This window comes from Glycine max, chromosome 14 (assembly GCF_000004515.6).
Source record: "Glycine max cultivar Williams 82 chromosome 14, Glycine_max_v4.0, whole genome shotgun sequence".
In the NCBI taxonomy this organism is placed as follows: domain Eukaryota; kingdom Viridiplantae; phylum Streptophyta; class Magnoliopsida; order Fabales; family Fabaceae; genus Glycine; species Glycine max.
Genome location: NC_038250.2, coordinates 42,947,525 through 42,957,794, shown reverse-complemented (window position 1 = coordinate 42,957,794; position 10,270 = coordinate 42,947,525). Strand labels below are relative to the sequence as shown.

The following is a 10,270-nucleotide window of genomic DNA, read 5'->3' as shown; positions in this document are numbered from 1 at the left end:
GGAGGTTAAGATGCGGAGGTAAAAACGATATATCCCGGGTAATTAGATTCAAGGGGAGGGATATTGTACCTACATTGGGTGTTTTGTAATTTAAGATTTTGGAAGAAGGACATAAAAGCCGTGTTAGTTTTCATCCAGGAACATCAAAGATGACCAAAATTTTAAGAGAATATTTTTGGTGGCATGGCCTGAAGAAAGATGTACCTGAAATTGTAGCTAAATGTTTGACATGTCAAAAGGGCATGACTGAGCTCCAGCTACCTTCAGGAGAATTAAAGGCTCTAGAAATTCTGGAAGGGAAATGGGAGTGCATATATATGGATTTGGTGGTGGACACACGTAGCCCGTATCCTGGTTTCTATCAGCATCGGGTCCCCGTCAATCCCTCCAAGCTTTCACAATATCCAAAAATTCAATTCCATTTATCATGAAACTACCCTAAATCAAGAAAAACAGAGTGGAGGCAGAAAACTCTACACAAAACTCATTCAAATTCCATAGTTTTTCCTACTCACATACCTCAGTAACATTCTCTTCGATCTGATTCGATAACCGTTGGATCGCCTTGAATTTTTTACTGGAGGTTCCTAATACATAAATATGAATTTTGACCGTTGGGATCTTCTATAAAATATCTAGAACACGATATATACTTCCTTTCCCCTGACCTGCACTGCACCACCATTTTTCTGCATAATAGGCAAAATTTACTCAGTAACATTCTCTTCGATCTGATTTGTTAATCGTTGGATCGCCTTGAAAATTTTACTGGAGGTTCCTAGTACATAAATATACATTTTGACCGTTGGGATCTTCTATAAAATGCCTGGAACCCGAGATGTACTACCCTTCCTGTAACTAGCAATGCATAAGCATTTTTCTGCACTATGTAAAAAAACTGCTGCACAATTTTGACAGCATTGTTCTGCATAAAATGGCAGATTTCGAAATCCAACTTGCCCACATCCAATTTTTCTCAAATTGGATCCTACAAGTCCTAAATCATGTATAAATCATATTTAAACCAAAAGCAAACTTCAGACCAAGGCAAATCAAAATATAGGTATCCAAAACCCCTCAATTTAGTGAATTTTCAAGGTTTGAAGAGTGAAAATGAGAATTGGATAATTTTGGGGTAAACTCTCATCTCAATCAAGTCTATAACATTGATTTAGACTTGTTCAAACTTGTTTTAAGGTGAAAACTCCACCGATTCAAAATTTGACCTCTCAACACCCAATTCACCCAAGAAATGGCTCTTTTCTTTCACATTTGTCACTCATTCTTTTCTTATTTGCTCTGTCCAAGCTTTTCTACAAGTCCTAATTGACATTTTAAACTAGGATCAACTCACTTTAGACTCCAATTTCCACTAACCCCAAATTTGGCTTCTCTAACCCTCAAAATCTCACACTTTTCTACCTAAAACATTATCATTCTCACATTTAACCCTAAGTTAACTCTCCCCATCATCTCTACCAGTTTTCTATCAACAATTTCAGCATACAAATATCACAAAGCATCATCATAAAACCCTGAAACATAATGGGTAGCTTTACTCACATCAAACATGTCAAGTTTAGCATGATATCAACAAATTCCTTCACAAATAACTACCCTAAGGCAATAACCTAGTAGAACTATCCATCATAACTCCTAAAAACCCAACACCCACGAATTTCATGTGAGAAGAAGTCCACCCATACCTGAAATTTGAAGCCCCACGAAGTAGAGGTGTGCTTCAAGACTCCGAAAATGGCTTCTCCTTGCAATTTGGAGCAGAAATGATGAGCAATTTTGAAGCTTCAATGGACAACAATGGTGGAGAAGAAGGAAGAAGAAAAGTAACGTGGGAAGGAGGGAGAAGTTTCTGAAATTTGCTGAAGGAAGAGAGAGAAGAGTTGGGCTTTTATTAAAAATGATTTTCTTTTCTCTTTTTTTTTAAAGCAATGTCGCATGTCTCATTTTAAGTGGAGCAAAAAGGGCCCACCTTTTTCTCTTGATGTGACTTCATACTCAGCCAGAAGGAGGATAAATTTGACCATTTGAATGCTGAAATCCTGCCTCGATTTGCATGCTGCCTCTCTGGTTCCAGTTCCCCACGTTTCTCTGCACCCGTCGGTGCCCGTTTTCGAAAGTAGGCAATATATATCAAAATGCTCAGAATGAGACCCTGAGCGTGGTTCAGATGTTGGTTTTGTTAAATTTTAAGTTGCACGCAAAATGATAATTTAGACTAATTAATTACGAATTACTCTATAATCGTTCGGTTATGGATTACTCTTTGTTAATTAGTCTAACCCGCATATCTTTCCCCCAATGTACATACTTCTACCAAGAATATATATATATATACACACACACACTGAATAATACATATATATATAATTATTTAAAATGTAACGCTTACAAAATTCCGGGTAGAAATTCTAGGATGTCACATCCCGCACCAAGAAAATAGGGGAGATAACGACTAAGGCCGCAAAGCAAATCGCTGAGAAGATCGTAAGTCATTTTCAACTAACCATTAGAATTATATTTCTTTATTTTCTTAATGCCATGTACAAATGTGTCTTTTCTGTGCAGGATTCCTTTGAGAAGTAGGCGACAGAGGGATCCTTCGTCCCCCATGGATGCTAGGATGTTCTCACCGCTGCTATTGGACGTCCAGAGCACCTTGGACATGTCCGTGCTGCTGGAGCCGGTGTCACCATCAAACAATACTTTGGATCAACTCCATGGACGTCCCGCAGCTCTTCCTTGGTACCTCCTGAAGAATTGCAGCAGCTGACCCAGCAAATCAGGGACCAGCTAGAGGAGTCGATCACAAAAAAAGTGACTCAGCAGCTCATGGCAACGTTCAGCTAGATGCAGTCCCAGTTTCACTCCTAGATGCAATCTCAGGGACTTGCATTGCCTCAGGAGCCTCTGGTTGGTCCCTCAGGTCCTCGAGTAAGCACAAAGGAGAGTTGTGTTGATCCCTCAGCAAACGATCCTGAGACGGGTGACTCTGACAGGTGAGGCTTGTACATCGAAGCAAATCTTGCCCGCCTGGTTGCCTTGGGAAGACTTTTATGAGGGATCCACTGTTGTTCATAACACTCCTTTGTTGCCTGGCCAAGTAAAGGTGGGTGTGGAGGAGGTTAAAGATCCAGATGTTCCCGTTCCTGTACCCACTGATGAGGTTTCCTTAGTGGGGCAGGCAATTCACACCTTCCTTGCTTGGCCGACACATCTGGTCAAGTCTTTATCACAGTAGGTACTTTACTCTTACTATATGTTTCTTCTTTTTGAATTAATTCATTCAGTGTGTCTCTGGTCAAGCCATTTAACTTTGTTTCATGAACAGGAAACTGTGTATCCGGCAAAACCACCTCAAAATCCGGATCCAGAGGTCGATGATTCGCTTTATCTGATGACATTGACCATCCCAGAGCTTTTCTTGAGGCCTTACCAGGTTACATAGGATGCCACCATGTTCGAGGTCTTTAATCCAGACTTCCCGCTCTACATAAAGCACGAAGACCTCTCCGAAATTACACACGGTGGTCAATGTCTCAGCATATCAGTGTTACAGTTGTTGATTCTGTAAGTCATTTTAGATTACTTTTAATTACCTAAGTTATTGCTTTCAATTCATAAATATTTAACTTTGACTTAACATAAAGAAGCATCTGACTGAAACAAGTATACGAGCGGGGAATTCTGATCTATATGGATTCCTTGAGCCACAGTCCATTCAGAGGTCTGGGCAATCGCAGTTTGAGACTAAAAGTTACATAAAGAGTTGGATGCAGAGTTCAAAACGTGATGTCTACCCTAGAGCCTACCTAAATGGGTAAGTAACACAAAATAACTGAATTTAATTAATGTTTACTAATATACTAACCCATATTCATCTCCACTGCAGCGGACACTGGCAGATGGTGGTCATCATGCCCAAGGAACACCTAGTTGTCTGGTTTTGTTCATTGCATAACAGGTCAGACAACTACCTTAAGGAGATAATTAATAGGTCAGTGTTCTTTTCAATGCATTTCCATTCAAATACCTCAACAACACCAGTTTTTAATTGTTACTCATCTAGAACAGTGCTTTAAAAGGTGCTGATGATGCTCCACAACCAAAATCAAAGGCTCCTGCTAGATGGATTGTCATCAAGGTACGTCATTTACATAAAACTTCCGCTTATATATACTTCTTATGTGTCTGTACACTAATGGTTTAATTTATATCCAAATTTCATTATGTATTTAGTGTAATAGACAAAAAGGAAGCACTGAGTGCGGCTATTATGTCATGCACTGGATGTCCACCATCATTTTAGGAAGTTTCAGGAATAATTAGGAAGCGGTACGCTTATTTCAAACAAATTCGATTTTTTTATAATTTGTATTACATTATTAACTTATTATCATTTATTTCATGATGCAGTATTTTAACGATCCTAGACAATTGAAGCTAGAGAGATTAAAGGCGCTTCGGATCCACTGGGCACAATATTATCTCCGAGTTAGAGCTGAGAGCTAGGATTTAGGGACATTAAGTTTAGCTTAGTTTACTTTGGTTTAACATTTTTGTCATTTCCTATGTTATTTGAACATTGAATTCATTTGTTGATAGTTGTTAATAATAAATCAATTATTCATTGTATATTGTGATTAAAACTGCTTGAAAGCAGAATAAAATGTTTATTTGTTGTGAATTGGGTTTGAAATTGCATTTTACAGGTACAATTTTGGGTTTATTGTAAAAACAGAAAATTTATATAAAAAAAATCTTGAAAACAATATCGGTTATTAATAAAAATCAATGTTAAAATAGTAAAAAACATCGATTATTTAGAAAAATCAATGTCAACATGCAGCTTAACATCGATTTTTCAAAAAATCGATATTGGTTATTCTAATAACATCAGTTATTTATAAATAACCGATGTTATATATAACTAACTACAACAAAATAAGTGTATAGATGATGGACGTTCACATCGGTTATACATGAAAAACCGATGTTAATATATTACATTAACATCGGTTTTTCTAGAAAACCGATGTCAACGTTCATCACGCATACACTTATTTTATTGTAGTTCTTTGTATATAACATCGGTTATTTATAAAACCGATGTTAATATTTTTATTTTAACATCGGTTTTTGAAAACCGATGTTAACAATAATACATTCAACATCGGTACTTTCAACATCAGTTTTAAAATCGATGTAGAATGCCGTAAACAATCGATGTTGAAAGTGTATTTTCTAATAGTATAATAATATTGTAACTCATTTTGATGTAGAGCTACATCATATGGATATAAAGATTATGTTCCGAAATAGTAATATTGATAAAAAAAAATTTATATGGAGCAAGTAGAAAACATTGTTTCAAATGATCCAAAGTTTGTGGTGCACAAACTAAAGGCTTAAAACAATCTTCTCGTTAACAATATTACAGATTTCATCCAATTACCTCTTATGATTTTGATGTAGATTTGGTTGATGATTATGCATATAAAAAAATAGTGGGAGTAATGTTTTTCTTCTTTTGTTATCATATGTTGATGGCATTGGCCTACTAGCCAAGAATGATACAAGCTTGTGAAACTAAGAAATTTCTCAAGGAATCCAAATACTTAGAGATTGTTCTAAAGGTACTATTGGGTTATCACAAAATAGCTATCAATACATTTTTTGATAGATTAAACATGAAAAATTATAAATAAAGTGGTGTGCCTTGTTTTAAAAAGAGACAAAGTTTAGTCTTAAATAGTTCCCCATTAGTGATATTGAGAAAGATTCCATTTGCATCAGTTGCTAGGAGCCTCATGTGTATACTCAAGTTTGCACCTGTCGCCTTTATAGTGGGCGTCCTAGGTAGATATTTGAGCAATCGTGACATGCAACATAGGACAACAATTGAACACTTGTTTACATGCTCACTCAAATGTGATATGGCAGTTTAGGGATAATTAGGTATTCTAATTCTAATTTAATTTGTGAGATGCTCGAATTGCTATTGCTCTTATAGTCTCTCCAACCACATTAATTGATGGATTTTATAGCTTGTTATGAGGCATTAAATAAGGAGATATGACCGCAAAATTTTGTTATTGTGTTGTGTTGTTACCAACTTAAGAGGTCATTGAAGATTGATTTATTGTAATAATAACTCAATAGTATTATACGTACTCCAACAACAACACCAATGAGAGTTCAACCAAAGTCAAAAGTTATTAATATAAAATATTTGGTTGTTTAAAAAAAAGTTTAGGAAATACAAACATATATTTATTTTCTGCTTCCTCTTAATTATATTTCATTTTCATTTCATTTCTTTTTTTTATCTCATCAATTATTACATCTATAATTTTATTTTTCTATCTTCTTTTTCTCTTTCTTTTTTTCTTCTCTCCACCCCTATTCACCTCAAAATAGGATGAATGGTTTTTCCTTATTCGAATGTCATAACTTAATCCATCCTATAAAAATTTAATTAGTATATTTTGTTTAAATGAGTCATGTTTTATGTTGTGTTTGGTACAGTTTAGTGTGGTCCCCTACCACAAACCACCAACACCGCCGCGTCCCTTAAGTGAAAGGTGATTGTTTCCTTTTCCATCCCCTCAATAAGTCCTTTTTATTTTAAATCCTTTCCCATCGTCAATTAAAGAATAAGCAAATTGCAAATAAGAATGGCTCAACTGAGTTTGACAAGCAGCATCATAAATAAAGTTAGCTAGATTTTTCCAATGACCAATTACTTTTGTTAATAAATTTACTAACAAATTATATATTTTCAAATTTTTTTACAAACCTTCATTAAGATTTATGACATATACTGTATAACCTTGAAATTTATAAAGTTCTTTTTCGAGTTCTCTCTCTCTTCAACAAGCTCCAAAGTGAATCTGTTATTCATCACTGTTGAGTTAGGGTGTAAAGTGGGACTCATTCTATACCAAGCTGACTAAGTGACTGTTTCCTTCCTCCTGATGATGCCATGTCCTTAACCACAACTTAAAATACAATAAACCATATAACTGTAAATTTTCTACTGCATCAATCGAGTTTCTTTTTCATACAATTTTTTTTGGAATCTATAAAAACTGTAAGTTTAATTTATGTAAAAACTGTAAGTTTAATTTATGTGATACTTTATGTTTAGCTATATTTGCTCTCGCAGTAATATTTAAAATTATAAAGTGTAATAATCAACAATAATATTTAATAATTTTGCCACATATCATTAATAGAAGAGCTTAAGTACGACAATAATTATCAATGATAGTTTGCCAAAATGATCAAATAAGGTCAGTTACAACATCATTGATGATTTTATTAATGATATTTTATTGATAAATTATTTGCAAAGCAAGACTTATAGTATCACTCTTATTTTAGAATAGAAAAGTCTTCTTTGGTTCCAAACATATTTGCCAATAAAAGTGTCTACGTATATAATTTCTTTATTCAGCAAATAAATTTGTCTCTGTTGCTTACAAAAATGGAAAATGCTTGAGTGAACAGAATACACTATATTAGCACCTCCGATGAGAACCAAGAGAGGGATTTTGATTCTTTTATTTCATTTTTTTTTTATTTAAATCTTTCATGAAACAAAATTAATATTTAATAAACATGCTTATAAAATGAGAATGAGAATCTATTGGCTACATACATACACTGTAATCTCACATGAATTATTCATTCTTGATCCTTCCTGTACGTATCTTACACATGCCACTTTGTTTTGTTTTTAAAGAAGAAAAAAAAACACATTAAATAGTTAGTCTATTTGTTTCTACGGACTAGTCTTACCAATGATGAATTTTTATCTATTATTTTTTCATAAGTCACTGCAAGGTCCCGCTGTCTGTTTTGTTATATACTATCTGCACCACAACTTGCATTTACCGTTTTACAATATGACTCAAAAGAAAAAAAGGGTGTTCTTGTTGGTTAAACTCTCACCGAGATGTTCTATTATATACGATAGGAATGGTGCATTTTTCTGACGCTTTAGTGGTCAAGATGTTGGTATATATATATATATATATATATATATATATATATATATATATATATATATATATATATATATATATATTTTTATTAATTTTTAAATCAAAATTCATTCAACAATTATTACGTTTGATAACACTAAACGACCGATTGGACAAAGATATCAAATCTTTGAGATTCTGTAGATGAATCGACTTGCTTCTATCCCGTTGCTTAGTTGTAAAGAAAAAAAAGTGGCAACTCCAATTCAAAACCTATACAAATCTGCATCCATGAAATGCCAAAAGCCATAGTAATTACATACCCTTTTTTGTTTTTTTTTTTGCCGGGCCAATGGAATTGCCTCCAAGATCCGTTTCAATGAGTTAGATACAGCAAGCATAGATTAATTTGTTGGATTATCATGTGGATTCATTATTGATCAAAAGCTAATAAAAAAATTCAGGATCTGATGTCATACAACTTGTTTATACTAACTTAAAAAACTATTCCATTGGGGAATCACCATTCACAAAATTCCCACAAACACACATGGTTTTAAACACACATGAAGCATTTTTCACATATACTAGCCAGAAAGAAAAACAACCAATAGAGATTGGTATATCAAAATAGGCTAGTTCGATTCCTACCAGGTAACGGACTAAGATTCAAGTCTACTTAAACGCTCGTAAACTAGCGTTTGTTTCACAGTATCTCCAACAAAATTATCTGCGGAAAAAACAAAAGGACAGAAAGAAAAACATCAGGGAAAGAATTGCAATTCTGAAATTTTGTTTTCCATTTTAATTATCTATGGATTCAAAATCCCAAGGGGGATTGCTACAAGGTACTTCCAAGTTCCAAAAATAACACTTGCCTAGTTTGCCCATGAAAGCAAGGAAAACAACCCGCACTCCCATTATCCAAAAGGTCGCCACGGTAAAAAAAATTAAAAAAAAAAAAGACGCCAGAAAAAAAAAAACAAAAAGAGAGACAAAGGGAGAGCTATATAAACATGTTTTTGACATGTTTGGTTTGGGTTTCACATCTACAACGCCACCACGGTTGTTTCACCCTTGGTGGCGGTGGCGACGGCGACTTGAGACCCAGACGGTGGAGTAGCCACGACCTTTTTCTTCGACGCCATGACAAACTTCTCTTTTCTCTCGTCCTGGTTCATCTGCTGTTGGCGGCACTCCAGGCTGCAAAAAGCATTATCACCCCTGGAAAAAAAAATCATTCAAATTCTAATCAAATCCACTAAAAAAATAAAAGTTGACCGAGTCCGTGCCACTAAACGGATTTTTTTTAAAAAAAAAAAAAAATTATAACACTTATTTACGTGAGTTCTATGACTTAACAAAATACAGAACTGTGTTATTGGTGGTACTGGTACCTGTACATGTAGATGTCGTGACCGGGCACCAGACAACGTTTGCAGAGGGAGCAGGCGCGAAGGAAGGGAGGCGTGTCTCCGAAATCCGAAGAATGTCTTCTGAGGATTTTGGGTGTTGCCAACATCCTCGTAGTCTGATCTGCTGCAGCACCGGGACCAACACCTGATCTCTGTTGGTTGGCGGCGGCATCGGCGGCGGCGGCGGTGTTCAGATCCAAGGTCATTTCGGACATGCTTGTGGTTCTCTTCATTGGAGGACGAGGTCTCTTTCCGAGCAGCATCTTGGTGTGATTGATTTTGATGTTGTCTTTCTGAATCCTCTCTCTCAATAGCAGTGGTGCTTTTGGTGATTTGTGAATTGGTGTGAAGAAGAGAGAGAGAGAGAGTGAGTGAAGGTGGGTGAAGGTGAAAACAGTGGCGTTTGGGGGGAGATAAATAAAAACAAGAGCCTGAAACTGAGGAGTTAAGCAACGCCGTTGATTTTTTTTATGCGAGGGACTTTGATCAATCTTCAGTAACGAGAATTGAAATCTCCCGTCAACCCTCCTCTCTTTTCAACTCTAATTAAGGGTCATAGATTAGTCTAATGAATAATTAAAATTGAAAAACAAAACTCATTCAGAAAACTAAAAAATACTTGAATAAATAAAAAAATTAAAAATATCTTTTTAGATTATATTAAATTTCATATTTAATTTAAAAGTCGATTTAATTTAATCAAAACTAAAATTGTACACATGTATATATTTTATTTATAAATTTATGATATTACTTATATCTGTATATATTTTTTATGAAAACGTCTGGTATTTATATTTTTATTTATTATATATTTATAAAATCATCAATATCTTGTATTTATAATTA

At 34.7% G+C, this 10,270-nt stretch overlaps 1 protein-coding gene and 2 long non-coding RNA genes across 5 annotated transcripts; 2 read left to right on the top strand and 1 right to left on the bottom strand.

Annotated features, from left to right (window-relative positions):
- Window positions 1–3,193: 3,193 nt before the first annotated feature.
- LOC102666768 (uncharacterized) lies at window positions 3,194–3,819 on the top strand. Of its 3 annotated transcripts, none has more exons than XR_005888272.1 (3): window positions 3,194–3,255; window positions 3,350–3,588; window positions 3,689–3,738. It is a non-coding gene; the product is annotated as an uncharacterized lncRNA (long non-coding RNA). The 3 variants fall into 3 exon arrangements; XR_418126.3 differs by having other exon boundaries at window positions 3,198–3,259; window positions 3,669–3,819; XR_003264545.2 differs by having other exon boundaries at window positions 3,198–3,259.
- Window positions 3,820–4,102: 283 nt separating this feature from the next.
- On the top strand, window positions 4,103–4,699 carry LOC106795949 (uncharacterized). Its single transcript, XR_001384581.3, has 3 exons — window positions 4,103–4,162; window positions 4,258–4,353; window positions 4,435–4,699. It is a non-coding gene; the product is annotated as an uncharacterized lncRNA (long non-coding RNA).
- Window positions 4,700–8,788: 4,089 nt separating this feature from the next.
- Window positions 8,789–9,840, bottom strand: LOC100527853 (FCS-like zinc-finger domain-containing protein). The gene is made up of 2 exons (NM_001251543.2): window positions 9,404–9,840; window positions 8,789–9,230 (listed from the first exon to the last, which is right to left on the bottom strand). Exons 1-2 carry the CDS (start codon window positions 9,682–9,684, stop codon window positions 9,056–9,058), a joined length of 456 nt encoding a protein of 151 aa, NP_001238472.2. The 5' UTR covers window positions 9,685–9,840; the 3' UTR covers window positions 8,789–9,055.
- Between the last annotated feature and the right edge of the window lie 430 nt (window positions 9,841–10,270).

What these genes read in the sequence shown, in the direction of transcription:
- LOC100527853 (NM_001251543.2), bottom strand. Translation starts at nt 9,684, where the DNA reads ATGCTGCTCGGAAAGAGACCTCGTCCTCCAATGAAGAGAACCACAAGC. An exon ending in CACGACATCTACATGTACAG is followed by an intron (nt 9,231 to 9,403) that starts GTACCAGTACCA and finishes TTTTTTTTCCAG; the next exon opens with GGGTGATAATGCTTTTTGCA.